The 19416-nt window shown below is 35.4% G+C and overlaps 1 protein-coding gene across 1 annotated transcript in view; it reads left to right on the top strand.

Annotated features, from left to right (window-relative positions):
• Nucleotides 1-19416, top strand: part of EYS (eyes shut homolog) — a 944771-nt gene that overhangs the window by 53749 nt on the left and 871606 nt on the right. Inside the window, 2 exon segments of the mRNA XM_072855247.1 lie at nucleotides 11639-11832; nucleotides 14612-14739. Of these exon segments, the coding sequence (XP_072711348.1) occupies nucleotides 11639-11832; nucleotides 14612-14739 (322 nt within the window).

The raw sequence follows: 19416 nt of genomic DNA, 5'->3' as shown, positions 1-19416 counted from the left end.
CCAGATTGTACATAATTTGGCTAAAATTGTTATTTATGTTGTGAACATTTATAAAATAGAATGTCCCAAAGTGTTTTGAGTACTTCAGAGTAATTCTATCCCATGTATACATAATTTTAGGCATCTTATCAAAACCTCTGTTCATTCAATGCCTTCTGAAGGGGTTTTGCTCTTTCTAGCCCTTTGTCTGTCTCCATTTTAAAGAAAATTTAAAAGTCTAGAAGAAAATTAGTTTATTTGTTTAATTTAATTTAAAAAATATTGATTTTCCACATTGTAGTCATAGGGGTTTTAGCTGTGAGGAACAAAATCTACAAGTAAATCAAGACTGGTGGAAGCAAAAATATATTTATTAATTTGACAGAAGCAGTTGAGAAAAAAGCAAACAAACAAAAACTCAGTTTTGGTCTACAAAAGCTGTTTTGTCCCTACAAAACTTCTTTTGCTTAATAATGTAGAGTATTTTCAATGTTCCTAAGGAGTCTACTGAAGAGGTAACTGCTTTAATTTTTAAATTACTTCCATTGCTATAATATCTAAGGTTTAAGGTAATCTTTGTGAGTAAGATGGAGTGTTCAAGATCTGAGAAAATAATTTGTTCATTTGTGCCATACATGTTACTTACCAGAGTTGTACTGATCTGGTAAAATTAAACTGTCACATGATTTTGTGAATCTCAAGCAGTAGTACAGAGGTAAATAAAAATGTAGGAAATTTCTACATAGTCCCAGCTATAAGCAGACAAGCTCTGTCTGTCATTTACTCTTACTGACCTCAGGCAGTCGATGAATACAGAGATGATGATGGTGATGACAAATGCAAACACATTTTCTTTTCCACTTTTCACTAAGAAGAAGGTCTAGCCAAATTTGCCAAAGTCATTCATTACATTTATCTTATCTATAAAGTTACTCCTTTTCAAGATAGTTGATAGTGAATTAAAAAAAATAATAATTAAACATGAGTGTAGGAGCCAAAGTTACACTTTTAGGGGAAAAGCACTACTCAGTCATTTAATATAGTCTTGAAAACATACACCAGTGTGACTCTGCATTCTGTTGAAGGTGTGGTCTTTCAACATCTTTTATATAAATTTCAAATGTTGCTACTAAATTTTTCCACTACAGATATCAAAGGTTTGAATCATACCTTTACAATATTTATCTGACCTCATAACAGACCACAAATCATGTTCAAATTGTTAGAATCTCATATTAAATTAAAAGAGATCTATTTCTAGGTTTCATGCTTTATAATATATCTTTGGCTTTTTTTACTTATGATGAAAGCAGATTGGCTGTTTGAATGGAGTAGATAGAGCTGCAGTTATTTGGACACAAGTTTATATTGTGCTTGCCGTTTTGGTTTTTTTTTTAACCTTCCCCTGAAATAATGTCTCCATCATCAGTTTTTCTTGGTTTTAAACTCATCCATTTAATAATAACAACATTTTCTCCTCTTTTTCCTAGGCAGTACATTTATAAAAGCCTTTAAAATTGTCGTGGTTTAGCCCCAGCCGGCAACTAAGCACCACACAGCCGCTCGCTCACTCCCCCCTGGTGGGATGGGGGAGAGAATCAGAAGGGTAAAAGTCAGAAAACTCATGGGTTGAGATAAAGACAGTTTAATAAGTAAAGCAAAAGCCACGCACACAAGCAAAGCAAACCAAGGAATTCATTCACCACTTCCCATGGGCAGGCAGGTGTTCAGCCATCTCCAGGAAAGCAGGGCTCCATCACGTGTAATGGTTACTTGGGAAGACAAATGCCATCACTCCGAATGCCCCCCCTTCCTTCTTCTTCCCCAGCTTTATATACTGAGCATGACGTCATGTGGTATGGAATAGCCCTTTGGTAAGTTTGGATCAACTATCCTGGCTGTGTCCCCTCACAACTTCTTGTGCACCTGGCAGAGCATGGGAAGCTGAAAAGTCCTTGACTAGTGCAGCAACAACTAAAACATCTCTGTATTATCAACACTGTTTTCAGCACAAATCCAAAACATAGCCCCATACCAGCCACTATAAAGAAAATTAACTCTATCTATCTATCTCAGCTGAAACCAGGATAAAAATGTAGATTTCTCCATTTTGGGATTCTATTGTTGTATGTACATTGGGTTTCCCACTAAATGGTAGTTTCTTCTTTCTTTTTCATTATATCACATTTCTCATTTTATGTACTGTTTGGAGATAAAAGATACAAATATTGATGTAGTCTTTTTAGTAATAAAATGATAAAATAAATAGAATCTCTTGTTACTATTATTATGTCAAAATATGTACAAGCTTTGCTCATTTTTTAAACTGCTATTCTATTTATTTTGTTGATCTACATTGCATACTTTCAGTTAATATCATCGTTAACTTCCTCATAATCCTGAATTGGCTGGCAAGTGGGCAAATATGAACAGAAGAAGTATAAAAAAGATACATTTTTTTTACTTGTAATAATGTCTAAATATACCTATGTGAAGACAAATACTCTTCTTTGATAAATATATAACAGAAAATTAAAATATATTAAGAACTGGACCTTTCTCTTACTAAGTTTTTAGTGTATCAGTTCTGGAATAAATTGAGAATATATTTATTTTTGTAGTTAATAATTTTGATATATTTTAGAAACTAAAAGCCTTTAAAATACCCTGAATTACAGATTAGACTGCTTTGGCATCTAATGAAGTATTTTGTTTAGTCTATGCAGGTGCCTATCACACTTACTCTGGAGAATATTAGAGAATACAGCTGCCCCACTAGGAAATCTCTACCTCTCACCTTTCCTCCCTCCCTTCCTCCCTTAGGTGAGTGAAATATCAGGAAAATATTACATGCTTTAATTCTTCTTTACAGAAAAAAGAGTTAAGAATATTTTACCCTCATTACGCATAATGATCAAGTTATCTCAGTTTCAGAAAAATATTTATTCAAAGTTTCAGCTAAAAATTGCTGTTCAAAGGTTCAAGAGAGAAGGCCTAAGTTCCAAAAATACCTATGGGACATGGAACAACCTTATTTTAGTGTTTCCTTTGATGTGAAACAGATATCTAAGCTAAAGAGCTTCCAAATGTTTGACCTTTGGAAAAGAGGCAAGTTGAGAAAACAACTGAACAACTCAGACTCTAAGGAGAACCAGAAGCCTTAAGGTCTCCACCACCAAAAAAAATAAAAGCAGTAGGACTTCAACAGGCAGCTAATCATTGCCACAAAGAAGTATTGAAGCTACCACTCATTACTCCACTAAACAGAACAGAAGGAAATATGGTTTGCCTGTGTCACAAAGAACAGAAAGGTTCAGGACCTTTCAGTTTCCAGTGGGATTTTTATAGACATCCATAGAAGTCTTAAGTAACACCTTGCCCATTGAGAATTTAATAGACTTACAGTGTTCCTTGAGGCGTGTTCCCTTTCCCATATTATTAAGCTCTTCAGGAGGGATGTTGCTTTTCACTTCTAGCTGGCCGTAAACACACAGGCAATAAAGCAGAAAAGACTGGATCATATTTGTTCTAAATATAAGTTTGTTTTCTTCCTTAAGGATTTTGCACTATCATTTACTAATAAATGCTTTTGTTTTCTGCAACAGCTCTTGACAATCATGAAATATACATCCCTGTATTAGTAATATTAACAGCTAAAGATAGATGCCCTTTTGGTCATTTTACCCCTTTCTCTCTTCTGTGAAATTTTTTCTGTTCAATTTATTCTTGCTGTTTTACGCACAACAAATTTTTATAACTGAAATGGATTCTCTCTGTTTCCACAAGAAACTTCTCAAATATCTCTAAATAAACTTTTTCTGCTCAATGATTCTACCTTGATTCCCATCCATACTAGATTAATCAACCATTATCTGTACATTGCAAACCCAGGGAGAACTTGCACCTCTTGGATTCTCTGTTCTTTCTCCTCTATTCCAGCTTCACCCCTAGGCTTTGCCCAACCCAGCATGGCGTGCCCTTGCACAGCCTGCCTACCTTCACTTGAGAGACACATTCTGGATTAAATTTCCTTGAATCATCTCTGTCATTTACTCAGAATGGTATGAAATATTTAATTTTATATATATGTGTATATACACGATGTATATAAAACGGCACTTTCAAATCTCTCACCAATGGTTATGATGTTTTATTTCCTGTGAACAATGAGAAAGTATTTGGTTCTCCACTGAAAAGTGAGCAAATAAAGCCTAGTTTTGCCACCCAATAGAGTTCCTTCTGTTTTGGTTCACAAAGCATTTGCCACTTTGTTCGTGTCTAGTATCCGTTTATGTACAGTTATGTACTTTTGTGCAGGTTTATTTTCATATTTTGTACTTTTGCAGTTTGAAATCACACAGGCTTTTGTATTTTAATGAAGAAATTTTCTGTCTGACTCAGTGTATTGACTTGATCTATTATCATTTAGGATTTTAATAAGAAGTGTATCTCCCATTCATACCTTTAGAAACCATACTGAATAACATCAGGCACAATGCTAGTCCATGAATGCCAGGAGAGACCTCCTCATCTCTAATAGGTGGAGTGCTTCAGAATTCAGAAGTATTGAGCCTCTCACAGAAGTATGTGATCCATCAGGACCATACCTTGCATCTGAGGATAGGAAGGGTCTTGTTATCTGAGGGGCAGCTGGGGAACTGAATTAATACTATCTGGAGAAACTGTTGCCTTAGAGAAAGGAGTGATTAATCATTGCATTTTTAAAAACACCTTCCCAAAAGATGGATAAGTAATCATACCATTTTACTGTAGTAAAAACCGTGGAGTATTAGTGAATTCACTGTTAATGGATACACTTAGATTTTCTTCTGTATCTGGTCTGTGGTAAACACCAGCAGATGGCTGCAAGAAGAAAGGCAATTTTAAATCTAGACTTTCTGTTAGTGGGCAGCATTAGTGTTCTTGATAAAAGTCATAGCTGTCAATTTGAACATTACGGCTATTCTTCCTGCTGGCCCTAGCAGTGATTTGAACACCCCTTTCTGCAACAAACTGAGGCACTGGGAAGTGATTTTAGGCTTGGAATAGTATATATTTATCTGCTATAACTAGGGTGATGCCCTGCTCTTGCCCCACAGAATAATAGCCTTCCAGAAGCAGTGACAGCTCATGCACACTGCCTTAGCAGTGGCCAGGGTAGCATTGGCTCAGAATCAGCCCAGCTCTATTTGCTTTGGCTATTTTAGAATTTCTGAACACTGTGGTTAGTCAAGATAAGAAGTAAAACTAAAAGTTTACAAGGACTCTTGATGAGTTTTTCCAGCAGTACTGTAATTTTCTCTCTAATAGACTTTCCTCTGATGGAAGCTAATGTTCTTCTCATTCATTTACTTCCAAAACGTCTATTTTCAAGTGTGCTGATTGGAGCTTTTGTATAAAGCACATCAGTGATCTTTGATACTGCCTATTTGGTCTAAAATTAAGATTGTAGCCCTTATAATCTTTCATGGAGATTTGAACTCACTCTCTTCTGAGACCTAGATTTACAGTGTCTCAAGTAGATTTCATTTTGATTCAAACTTTATTGAAACTTCATATGCAGAAAAAAGGTGTCATTCATTGGTTTTGATTATAAATTTATATGAAGATGCAAATACTGTATTCATATTTCAAAGATTAATGCTTTTAGTTCACCAATAGAAATATTGGTATATTTAAGGGTCTAGATATATGAGACAAAACTTCTGATTCAGTGATGCTTTTAAACAGAAAAAATATACTCTTTCTACAAAGAGAACTTTTAAAAATACTTTCCGGTTTTACATTTAAAAAGAAGGGCAGCTGAGGAAACTCAGGAAAGTCAAAACAAGGAGTGAACTAGATTGGACTAATTATAATAAATTTTTAACTGAGCTATGCAGATAGGGATTAGTTTAATTGCAGAAATACTTTCACTTAATCAACTGAAATCTGACGTTCCTCAGATTAAAAGAGCCTTATTTTGAAATTAGTTTTAAAGTGAACAAGAGTGCTAAACATTAATAATGGCATGACATAAGAAGGACATGGCATAAGAGGTGGGTTTCTATAATTTCAGTTGTGAAACTGAACATATTAAAACATTAACAATATTTTTAACAATTGAATTATCATACTTGTCTTCATTTCCAGGCTTCATTCTGTTTAATGCCTACTGTGTAGCATTAAACAGAATAAAGCCTTGATTGTAGCTCCTGGCAACCACTTGTTTCATTTAAACTGAAAATAAATATCTCTCCCACTAAATAGTTCATATTTTATACTAACCCTGAAATATTATTACTTCATTGTAACTAAAGTACAAATAAGTGAATTTATATGGGTGTAACATATGCTGTTTCCTGAAATAGTCTACCGTGCCTTATATATAACTGTTCTAGAAAATATTGATTTTTCATTAGAAGAATAACAAAACAAAAGTACTGTAATCATATTAAAGCATAGTATGCTAAGGTGATCTTTCATATATTTTACTCCTTGGAAAGAGAAACGGTTGTATAAATATGAAGCCCAGAAAGACTATTAAAAATAAAAACTATTTATTTTAATCAGATATTTGTGTAAATGGCACTATGTGGTAACTTAACAAACTGACTGATGCTTATCAAAGGTGTCAGGAATGTCCTTTGACTTTTAATGGATTATCATTATAACATGGTAATGGAACTAATGAAGATTGGAAGGGATACAGTTAAATCAAACAAGGAAGGGCTGGGGGTTTTTTGTCATTTGGTTTGGGTGAAGGGTTTTATTGTCTTCACATGTAAAAGCAATAGAAAATGCTGGAAATAAGATTCAGTTCCTTAAATTAAAATTCATTAGCTTTCATATTGGTCTATAGGATAATCTTTACTCACTCATTCTTGCTTTTTAATCTTCCGCCATTTTTATTTTATTGAAGTAAACCAAACAAGAATTCACTGTTTTGAAAGACCATGGTGAACTGAACCTACTCATAATGTCTTTAATTTCTCGAATTTCCTCTTTAATCAGGATATTCAATCAAGCTGATAACTATTTTTTTTCATACTGAAGTTTCTTGAATCATCTATCTCCCATTAGAACATGGTTTCTGCATTTATTTTCCTGAGAATTTGAACAATATATCATAGCTTTGAGTAGCTAATCATTCATCAGTGAACACAAAAGGGACTTCAGTATTTTCAGCAAATGTCTCTTTTTGGGTGTGACTGAGGGAAGAAGTACTTCTGTTGAAATTGTTGGCAATAGGAATACACAGCACCTATGTCAAATACTATGCCTATACTATGTTGTTATTGACATCAAAGTAAAATAGAAGGTTATGCATCAAATCTATGCAGTTAAAAGAATTTGCCTTGCACTTTTTTAATTTAAGTCTCAGGTCTCCAGAATTTGTACAAACATTTTCAATATGCACTTGCAAGTTAGACTGATGTGTTGTTCCCAGCTGCATTGTTCATTGCTTACATATTGTCCTCCTTCAGGGGTTTACATTTGACTTCAGATTATACAGATCTATTTTTATCCTGTTCCCTCTTTACCTTGCTTCTAACAACAGCATTCAAGAGGTCAGTAAATGTTAGCATGTCTATGAAGTTAAGTATTTATTTAAACATACCTAAACAAGAGGCACTGATGATGACAAAAATGTGTAAATTTTTTAAATGGGAATTTGGAATGAATGTCTAATTTTACACAACTATTAAGAGGTTTTGTATATATTTTGAGTCAAAGTAGATAAATAGATTTGCAAGTTTAGAGGACCAGTTGTTCATCTGTTCTGACCAAAGGTTGTTATATTGTTTACCTATATATTAAGGCTTCTGTCTTGTATATGGTTAAAGATCTGTCCAAAAGCATTGATGTGAAGACATCAGCAACTGTAGAATCCAGGTCTTTCATGGTAGTCTGGTACAGAGACCTCACTAGTAAAAACATGTGAGGTGTTTCTAACTTTTTTTCATTTGCTTCTCTCTTCAGTCATTTGCTTTATTACACTTTGTTCCACTGAATTAACGATCCCTTTAGTGCTTGATATTTCCCCCACCCAAGGTCTGTAATCAAGTCACCTTTCAATCTTCTTTAGAAAATAGATTGAGTGTGACATCAGGTTTGGCAACGATAGAATAAAAAGCTCAAAACACCAATTCTTCAGAATTCCTTTTATTGACTTGACTTGTCAAACTCATCAGGCATGGATGTTCAGGTGAAAGAGCACTGCTCTTGCTTTTCATATAAGATGATGAATACAAAAAATTATAAATTAGAGGAATGTCAAAGACATAAGTAACATCAATGATTAAGGAAACATTCCTGCTCAAGACTGCATTCTTCCTAAAAGACATAAGGCACTTGGTAGAGATTTTTATTGAATTCACTCTAGATAGACCTAAAGATGTGACCTGTATTTTAGATTATGAGTGCAGTTGCTGCCTCAGTATCTTCATTTAAAATGATCCCCCTTGACCTGGTTAGGTAATTGGTTCCCAATTCACACTAAACGCAGTTTTTTCCAAATTAGCAAAAAAGAAAACATAATTTTTTGCCTTTTGCAAGGAGATGCCAAGGAGAAAAGAAGTTAAACATCTTTTTTGCCATCCTTGAACCATGCATTATTTCCTTGATACGTCTCCTATCCTTTGATTAACAATATTTCCTTATCTCCTTTCAGGCTTTTCTCTATTCCTCTTCTAGCTACTTTTAGTCTCCCCTAAAAGAAAGTTGCACTATCTCTTTTTTTTAGCAGAACAAAGCCCTTTGCCTAGTTTTGCTACAAACGAGCATAGCATACCAAAAAGGCACCTCTTTCATCTGGTTTCCCCAACTGGTCTTCATTGTTCTGTGTTATTTTGTTCATTTAGTCTTTCCCTGTTCTAATAATCCCATCCCGTGCCATTTTTTAGCAAAAGGCTAAGAATATCTTGGTAAAGGTGGCAGAAAAAATGGGGAGGACTGAATGGATACAGGGGTAAAAACAATGTCAGGAACAACTCATTAATCCGTTTGGCTTGTGGAATTACACTTTCTGTCTCTCCTTTGGGTAGAGCGCTTGGAGTCACCGTTTTACTGATTTGCCTTCTCCTGTTTAGTAAAGTGGGTGGGTCAGAAGCACCCATTCTTGTCAAATGTGCCCAATCAAAGGAAAAAAAATAGCATAAGCATTGATATATAACCTCATCTATGAGTACTACCGGGGTACAATATCATCCTGAAGCATAACAGGACAGCTAAATACTAAATTGAATAATAAGAAACAATTGATCAATCCACGTCACTTCACATTGCAAATATTCTCTTATATATACATTAATACCAGTCAATGGCCTTGTTCTGAGGAACGGCCTTCTTGGCTTTTCCTATTAGCAAGCCCATCTGTAAGCTGCAATATACTTTTACTGTAATTTGGTTACTATGGTGATGAGGGATAGCAACAAATTCACAAAAGATTCTTTGAATGTCCTCTGACGCTAAAGAGAAGTGAATAATATGTCCTAAAAGTTAGATTCAATTCATTTTGCCTTATTGGAACAACTGTTTCCAATGAACTGAGTGTTAAAAAGGCAATTGTGTTTTGACCCTTTTTCTACTAATGGGATTTTCTTGTATAGCATTTTTTGTATCAACTGTTCTGGTATGTAATAGACAGAGTGTGATATTTGGATCTCCTGGTAAATGTTGTTCTATATACTTACAGTTGCTCTATATAGCTAGTCTGTGTTGGTAAGGAAATTATTAGAGGCTTGCATACTTATCTATTAATTGGTTTAGAATGAATTAGCTATGTTTATCTGGCAGTTTACAATTCTGAGTTAAAGGTATTCTGTTTACCATTTCAAAAGTATACATATTTTTGTAAAGTATAATTTATTGTTTTATGAATGCCTATTTTTAATTCAGTTGATTCAAGTGACTAACGAAATGTGGAATCAATACATACTACTACTTCAGAATAGATTTATTATGAAGTTAATGTTATTGCTACAGCAAATTATTGAAAAATGCTTCTGATGTAATCTGTAAGTATGTGTTAGGAAGGTGGTTTAAATCAGAGTACCAAAGTACAGGATATGTAAAAAGCATATTTGCTACATAATTTTCCAGAAGTAAATGGAAGTAAATTCTTAGCTGCTATAATTCTGCTGTATCTTTGATGTTGCACAATTAAAAAGAGTTCATTGTCCAAAATACTTAGGCAGCTCATAACTGTCGAGGCATGCAGGCAGATTAGTAAACCCCTGCCTGGGGTTACTAACAGAACATGGGAAACTACTGGACATAACATGAGAAGTTACTGAGCTTAACAAAGAAGTGAGCGAGTGGCTGACAAAAGCTACAGATAGCACCATGAGCAATGACTGGATTCCACAGAGAGTTAAGGGAGAATTTTGTGAGAGACAAGAAAACATCACAGATTATTAAAGGGGGGAAACTGAGGACTTTTCAGGGATTATTTTCTTGCAAGGCCAACAGAGCCTGGGTAACCATATCAGTAATCCCACATAAAGCCAAGATTATCTAGGTAACTGTATCAGAAATACTGAATTTGTGTATGGAGGTGACAAAACTGGGGCCAAAGGGGACAAACACTTAGGTAGGGGCTGTTTATCTGGGAGAAGAAAAGGGTGAAGAAAGGTAGGGATCGAGATGGACAGGAGAAGTACAAATATGGGAAAATGCAGAGAAAAGGTGATAAAAGGGCTGGCTGAGTGTAAGCAGGCTGCAGCTCATTACGCTTGTCTGGCTGAGCCCTGCATCTGATCACTGCAGTCTCTTTTCTTTACTATTTCTGTGTTACCACCCTTCCCAGTGGGCAGGAGTTAAGCTGGACTAGCCAGCAACTAGAATGATACCCAGATCTGGGATGTCTGTGCCAGCAAGTTGGCAAGAGGTCCAAGATCCAGGTATGAATACCAGACAGACTTAAAACCTGTGCTAATATTTGAGGGATCCACTATGTGGGTTTATTTGTGCATTTAGAAAGTGAGGGAGTGTGTATGTTTGCTGGTGAACTTCAATACTGACTAGCCAGAGAGGAGGAAAAAAATTGAGCCATTGTTGCTGTTAACACTCACATGAAAGCTGTTTGTGTTTCTGTGGTGCAGGGAAGGACACTGCTCTCCATGTTGATCCATGTGGTCACTGTGTCTGTATTGTGTGTGTGCATGTGTGTGTGTGCACAGGCGTGATTGTGTGTGCACCTATTGAGAGCACCTTCAGCTTCACTACTGGCTGGATCTATAAACAGGAAAGGGAACAACCTCCCTTAATAATAACCGCTGCGAAAGAGATGTTCAGTGACTCTTCAGTGTCTTCTGGGACTATGGTTCCAGTTCTCATCCTCCCTTTGCTACAGATGAGTTTACTTACTCTCACATATTTCTACCATGTTTATTCACCAAAACAAACAAAACATACAGGAATATTATAAGTTTTTTGCTTTTTAAATGGTGATAGTTTACAGGTGTCCCAGTCAGTAAATGGAGCTTCACTGTGTAGACAATTTAAGAAAAACACAATAAATAAAAGCCTCTCAATCCCTCCTAAAATAAAAAAAAATAGAATTAATGAGAAATAATAGGGAAACACAACATAGTGACAAGGTAATGTTTATGGGCAGCATATCAAGAAGCATCATTCATTCAAACACTCCCTAATTTTTTATGCTTATTTCTTTTAGGTCCACTTTGTGAGGAACCTGGTGATCCTTGTGCATCTCAGCCATGCCTGAATGGGGGCATATGCCAATATAATCAGTCTAGATATGTTTGTGATTGTCCTGCTGGTTTTCTTGGTCACAATTGTGAAATTGATATCAATGAATGTTCTTCAAGGCCATGTCAGAACAGAGGTACATGTATCGATTTGCCAAATGTAAGTATAAACTTGAGAGATCCCTATTTGGACATAGAATCATAGAATCACAGAATCATAGAATGATTTGGATTGGAAGGGACCTTTAAATGTCATCTAGTTCCAACCCTCCTGCTGTGGGCAGGGACAGCTTCCACTAGATCAGATTGCTCAAAGCCCCATCCAACCTGACCTTGAACACTTCCAATGACAGGGCATCCACAACTTCTTTAGGCAACCTGTTCCACTATCTTACCACCCTCATCATAAAAAATTTCTTCCTTATGCCCAATCTAAATCTACCCTCTTTCAGTTTAAAACCTTTGCCCCTTGTCTCGTCACTAAAGGCTTTGGTAGAAAGTCTTTTTCTATCTTTCTTATAGGCCCCCTTTATATATTGAAAAGCCACAATGAAGTCTCCCCAGAGCCTTCACTTCTCCAGGCTGAGCAACCCCAATTCTCTCAGCCTTTCTCTATAGGCATTTTCATGGCACTCTTCTGAACTCATTCTAACAGGTCCATGTCTTGTGCTGGGTTCCCAGAGCTGGACACAGCACTCCAGGTGGGGCCTCATGAGAACAGAACAGAGTGGGAGAATCATGTCCCTTGACCTGCTGGCCACACTTCTTTTGATGCAGCCCACACTTCTTTTGGCTTTCTGGGCTGCAAGCACACATTGCCAGCTCATGTCCAATTTTTCATACACCAATATCACCAAGTCCTTCTCCACAGGATTGCTCTTAATCCATTGATCACCCAGTCTGTACTGATACTGGTGACTGCCCTGACCCAGGTGCAGGACCTTGCACTTGTCCTTGTTGAACTTCATGAGAGTCACATGGGTCCATTGCTCAAGCCTATCAAGGTCCCTCTGGATGGCATCCCTTCCCTTTAGTGAATCAGCTGCACCACTCAGCTTGGTATCATCTGCAAACTTGCTGAGGGTTCACTTAATCCCACTGTCTATGTTATTAATAAAGATATTGAACAGTACTGGTCCCAGTACAGGCCCCTGAGGGATATCATTTGTTGTTACTGATCTCCATTTGGACATTGAGCTGTTGATTGCAACTCTTTGGACATGGCCATCCAGCCAATTCTTTATCCATCGAACAGTCCATCCATCAAACCTGTATCTCTCCAATTTGGCAACAATGATGTTATGTGGGACAATGTCAAAGGCCTTACAGAAATCAAGGTAGATAGCATCAGTTGCTCTTCTGTCAACACAGTCACTCCATCATAGAAAGCCACCAGGTTAGTCAGGCATTATCTTCCCTTTGTGAAGCAATGTTGACTGTTTCTAATCACCTCCCTGTCATCCATATGCCTTGACATAGTTTCCAGGAGGATCTGTTCCATGAAAGTGCCAAAACATTTAGTTCTAATGTCACTTTTAAAACTAGCTTTGCATGCTTCATGAAGAAACACAGCATGGTCTGAATGTGTAGTGTTTCTAATATTTCTATAGTTAAAAAGCCCAAATTCCACATTTTCAGTTCAGTTGCTTGGAGGTGACTCAATAAACTACTGATGTTGTTTCATTTGTTTTTTTCTCTCTAATAAAATCTGATATAAAACATGATACATCAGTCATCTTTATTACCTAGTGCTTGTTTCCTATTGTTGCTTTTCCGGTGGTATCTGTTTTTAATTCCTTTTTTTTCTTTCTTTCTTTTTTCTTTTTGTAAAATAGAATAAAGTCATGCAGACTCATGAAGGTTTGATAATAGACTCATACCTGGTAGTATTTCAAACTGCATTGTCAATGTTCTTCCATTAGCATGACTATTGCAAATAGCAGGGATTATACAGAACCAAAATAGTGAAAGAAGAGTTCAAAACCTCAGTTGTCATATACCAGTGATACACACTCACTCACAGACAGAGAAAGAGAGAGACATCTAAATTGCCAAACTGATAGATTTCTAAATTATGCAATCTGTCTAAATATTTTGTCTAGTAGATAAACTAGTGTATACTATTTTGTACAATCATTTCTATAGACAAACAGATGCAGTAGTTTGTTTCACACATATAGAAATCTCTCAATAGATGTTGAAATAGAGTTTCCCTGATCATGCCTTTAAGACCTATTCTGAAGAAACACCTGAACACTTTCAATTTCACTGGGGGAATAAACCTCTCTATGCTTTTCCTTTACTTTCTGATGTTAAAAGGCTTATAAAGAACATTATATAGAAAAATAAGGGTGAGAATGTCAGCTCTAATAAATATTTTGTTTTGTAAAATAATTTATTGTTCTTACTGTGTAAATTACAGATTGCAGTAACTGACAGATGTCTTTCACCAACATAGAGAAGTATAGTCTCTGTGTTTCATATTGAAGAGGAAAAAGGTCACAAACCATTTTCTTTCCTACTCTAGTTGGTGAATACTGTTTGGTATCTGACGTACCTTGTGCACTCTTACTGTTTGATAGATGCAAACATTGCATTGGAACAAATTCAGAAATGAGAAAAAACTATAAATTAATTATAAAGCTTCTTCTTGATGCAGTTATGAAATCACAAAGCCAGCCAAATTTAGAGCTGGTATATTTCCAGCTAGCAAACCCAACTCTGGTATAAACTGTGCTGGAAGGCCTACTCCACTTGTCCTAAATTATGTTTGTAACCTATTTGGGGCTAGGACTGCTTTTTGTTCTGTCTTTGTAAACTGTTTAATATGATGAGACCCTGTCCTAGTTAGGGTCTCTATAGTAATGGAAGTAAACACTAATTTCTGTATTGCCTTGGTTACAACAAATAATTATTTCTAATTTCCTTCTCTTCTATAGGATGTGGCATGTATCTGCCTGCCAATATTCACTGGCAAGTTCTGTGAGAGAATACTGAATCCATGTGAATTGTTGCCTTGCTTAAATAATGCAACTTGTGTAGCTCAACAGCAGAACTATAACTGCCGGTAAGATTATAAATTAATTTATTTCAGTACTTCGTTGGATCTCTTGATGATATCCCACTGATTGCAGAAAGAAAAGACATCATCAGTCACAGAGAACACAGAAAACTATAAACTTTTCTTTTAACAATTTTTTATTTAATTTTGGTGCCCTACTGCGTTAGTCTTCTTGAAAACTCTTGAAGTACTACAAAAAGATTTAAAACATTTAAGGAGTTATAAATTGTTTCATCATTAATTCTGTAAGATAAAATATATAAATCCTGGGACATTGATGACAAGTGAGACAATTAAACTACAGGTACCACTCCCATTCAGGGTGTATGATGTTTATGCTATGTTTCTGAAAGTATAAGAGAACTGTGTTAATTTCTAATTCACAGGCATGCATTATTAGGTCTTAGATTGATCCTTCAAGCAGCATATTAAAAAGTGCTTCATTCAGAAAGACCATGCTAAAAATTATCCATTTGAAAATAACAGAAGTGACCCAGTAGGTATATAATTTAATTCCATCTTAAATAGCTTTTTAGATATTTTCTTACAGCACTAAGGAGTACAATTTGTACTCTTCGAATTTGCTTGGCTTTTATCTGGCTGCCTGAAGTAAGTTCTGCTAAGCATTACTGAAGTGCAGTAAACAACTTTCAAATTTTAGGATATTCATGAAAGCAGAAAATTGAAAGCTGTGGTACACAAAAGCCTGAAAAGACATTATGAATGAACTTAGAAACTGCAAATACATAACAGAAGTATAAAACATAAAGTTACAGTCCATCAGAAGAGATTCAGTTGAGAAGTCTGGAAATTAAAATATAAGTAGAACTATGTTTACAATTTTCCCAAAGAAGAAAAAGAGACATACAATTTTTATACTTACACCTAAATACATATATACATACATACATACACATACAAACACATACACAGAGTTCGATCTTCCCATACAGTTATGTATTACACAGAACAACAGTGCTATCAATTATTTTCCAATACTTTAAATGAAGATATAAGCTACTAATAATTTACTATTGTAGAACCAGTCTTTTCCACAGTATGTTGGTGCATGAATTAGTATGAAATGATGCCTGAAGCCTACATTTAAAAAAAAGGCATAACATGAACAATTAATATCAAGATGTAGATTGGCTTTCTTTTAAAAAAGTTTTAAAAAATATATCCTGGTCCTGTGTACAGCACAGATTGAATAATTTACAATTTCACAAAGCACTGGTAGAAATGGTCTGTACCATGAACTTCATTGTACCATGGAAACTGGTTAATAAAAATAGCTATGGAAAAGCATGGTAATTTAATAGTCTTTCCATTGATATACCATGTGAGAATAAGTCATTATTTAGATCAATATAACAGAAAGTAAAAATGGGCAATTAACAATGCAACTGTGTGTCCAAAGAAGGGCAATGAAACTGGTGAAGAGTCTAGAGCACAAGTCTTATGAGGAGCAGCTGAGGGAACTGGCGTTGTTTAGCCTGGAGAAGAGGAGGCTGAGGGGAGACCTTATCACTCTCTACAACTACCTGAAAGGAGGCTGTAGCGAGGTGGGTGTCAGTTTCTTCTCCCAAGTAACAAGCCATAGGACAAGAGGAGATGGCTTCAAGTTGCGCCAGGGGAGGTTTAAATTGGATATTAGGAAAACTTTCTTCACCAAGAGGGTTGTCAAGCATTGGAACAGGCTGCCCAGGGAAATGGTTGAGTCACCATCCCTGGAGGTATTTAAAAGATGTGTAGATGAGGTGCTTAGGGACATGGTTTAGTGGTGGACTTGGCAGTGTTAGGTTTACAGTTGGACTTGATGATCTTGAGGGTCTTTTCCAACCTAAACCATTCTTTGATTCTATGATTTATATTGATTATCAAGAGAATCACTTTAATTATGTGGTAAAGCTAGGTGCTAGAGGTTTTAATTTTGGGTTCAGATGGTACAATCCTGTTTATTACTAATATCAAGCATTAAGATCCTATTAATATCAGTGGTGCTTAGATTTTACTTTTAATGTTTGTGTATTATTCATGCATTCATTTGTGCTACCTGTAAAATACATATTTGCTGAGACAGGCAAGACGCATTTGTGGAGAGCTAGTTTGAGAAATGGGATAGGTTATAAGCTTATTATTTTTAACACTAGGAATGTTCTATAAAAAGGAAATAACATCCTAGAGAGAACACTATGAATAGAGTAATGAAGTGTGCATCCTTCAACTTCATACAACGTCGAGTGTTTGGCCCTGTACATACTGTTTAAGGAAAAACTTTGGATAGTATTCAATTCACATAGTTTTCCCTAGCATCTAAGCTGCACACCAGACTTTCTTGGTGAAGGAAGAGAAGAACTCCAGAAAGCGACTCATCTCTTCCAAAGAGAAATATCCAAGACAAGTGAATGAAGCATCTTCTGGAGGTTCTGAATTTTCTCTGTACAGAGGTACAGAGAAAGCCTGGATTGTTGTCCTAAACCAGATACTAAACCTGCAGACTTTTAATGTTAGATAAATATGGCAGCATTGGAACTTAGTTTCAATACTCAGCCTTAGTTTTGCCTTTCAGTCCCTGAAGGCTCCAATTAGTGATTGCAATATTGTTTAGTGTTTATTGTTAATAAATTGAAATTTATTTTGTCATCTTTTGTGAAAATAAAATCAGTTTTCTACCACTTAATCCTGAATATTTAATAAATGTAAATTCTGTGTATATGCCTGTATACTTGGAAGGAGACATTTAGGTGAGAGGACGCATTTCAAGGGAGTATGAATCACGTACTTTTCACAAGGAGACCAGATTCAGTAATTCGGTTGTGAGAGCTGAAGTCTTGCCAAAGACAGAGTGCTGAAATGCAGAGGAGGTGCCAAATTTTAGAGAGGGCCAACAATCAGCAGGTTTTACTGGTTTTAGGATTCAAAATTCTCTTTGTAAATTTATGTCTTGCATTAGCTACTCAAATAACAGAGGATGTTGGAAAGCCTATAGGAATAGCAGTTTAACAGTTTCAGTTTTTTTAAGTCACAGACTTGGAAGCTTTCTTGCTGTACATCATGTTTTAATTCATTTTACCCAAAGGAAACCTACCATTAACAATGTTTCTTTATTCAGGAGGTTTGGAGCTGCTCATTCAAAGTTTTAAGTGGATGTTTTGTTTCATTTTTGGTAATCATTGTCAAATACTGTAGGTTATGACTATGTGTAGTTACTCCACAAAAAACTGCATGTGTTTCATTCTGTGTAATACTGTTACCTGATCCACTTTTACAGCATTTTAACCTTTAAAATAAATGTAATGCCGTTTAGCTCACATGTATATACAAATTCAAATAATAGCTGAATTGACCTTTTAATCCTTTTTGTTTTGGTTTGGTTGCCCCTATTTTGTCTGCTTCTCTTTATGCCCAGGCTGCATTCTGCTTATATTCATCACCATCTCAGCTTCTCTCTACTTATCCTTTCTTCTTTGGGAAAGCAGTTGTTTTCCATTCTAAACATATAACCAAAAAGACTCAATACAATTTTCTTCAGTTATGATGTATGACTATCTTGTATACTCATTCCATCCTTTCAGTCTTGATATCATATATAACTTTGTGCTAAGAATCTAATAGTAGCATTTTTTCTTAAATGTCAAAATTTAAGTTGAATTCAAATAGGCAGTGAACAAGGATATCCATCACAATAAATTGTGATTGTTTACTTTGTATCTTCTATTATCCTTGTTCTTTAGGCCAATAAAAAGTCACAAAAAATGTGAAATGGTGTTCTAAGAAAATTTGTTCTGTAGTGTCATCTTTGAAACTTTACTGCCAGCTTTCTTGCTGTTAATTTACTCTTACCTCCTCTGACATTGGTATGTCTATTGCAAAACAATAACAAAAACAAAACCACAAAAAATGAGCAAATATAAAAATTAGAAGAAGCAGTTTCTAAAATTGGCTTACTAAATTATCTATTTTATGAAACAGTCATACATTACTTAAATAAATGGAACCAAGAAAGCTAGGAGCTCTTTCACCTGATTTTGGATCATAGGTTAAAAACAAATCAGTAAAACAAAGTTTTGTAATTCAGTTGCTCTGATTTGGTTTTAAGTGTTGTTTAAATATGGAATTATAAAAAAAGATACAAAATCTTTTTGATTTTTTTTTTTAACTTTACATTCCTTTTGTATATAAATATAATATATGCATGAATGGTGCTATAATATAAAGGACAACAAATATGCTATCTGTTGATATGAGTCCTTTTGTTTAGAAGGAAAAATAAGTATGTAACTATCCAATATCGTTGAACATGCTGAAATAAAAGCAGCTAAGTATTATGAAAAACTCTTTTTAGCTACAATAAGTGAAACAGAAATGTATTAAGAATAGACCACAAGAATTTTGATTCCAAGTACTTGAAATTGTACCAATATAGTTATAGGATTTACGTACAACAATTTTTTCAGGAGGAGGGTGAGGATTATGTAGTCCATTGCTACTTACATAGTGTCCTCCTGTGGTTGTGCCTATACTAGCCTCAAAGAATATAACTATTTAGAGAAAGTTTTCCCATATGCACCTATCTGTCCAAATGGTCCTACACTTGGACTGTGTGGATGCTCTTCAGGCTTTTCTGGTGAAATCCAACCTGTTTAACACTTCACCAAAGGCTTATGAGTCACCAATAAG

The sequence above is a fragment of the Ciconia boyciana genome, chromosome 3, assembly GCF_034638445.1.
Source record: "Ciconia boyciana chromosome 3, ASM3463844v1, whole genome shotgun sequence".
NCBI classification, from domain to species: Eukaryota; Metazoa; Chordata; class Aves; order Ciconiiformes; family Ciconiidae; genus Ciconia; species Ciconia boyciana.
This window is presented reverse-complemented; position numbering and strand designations above follow the sequence as displayed.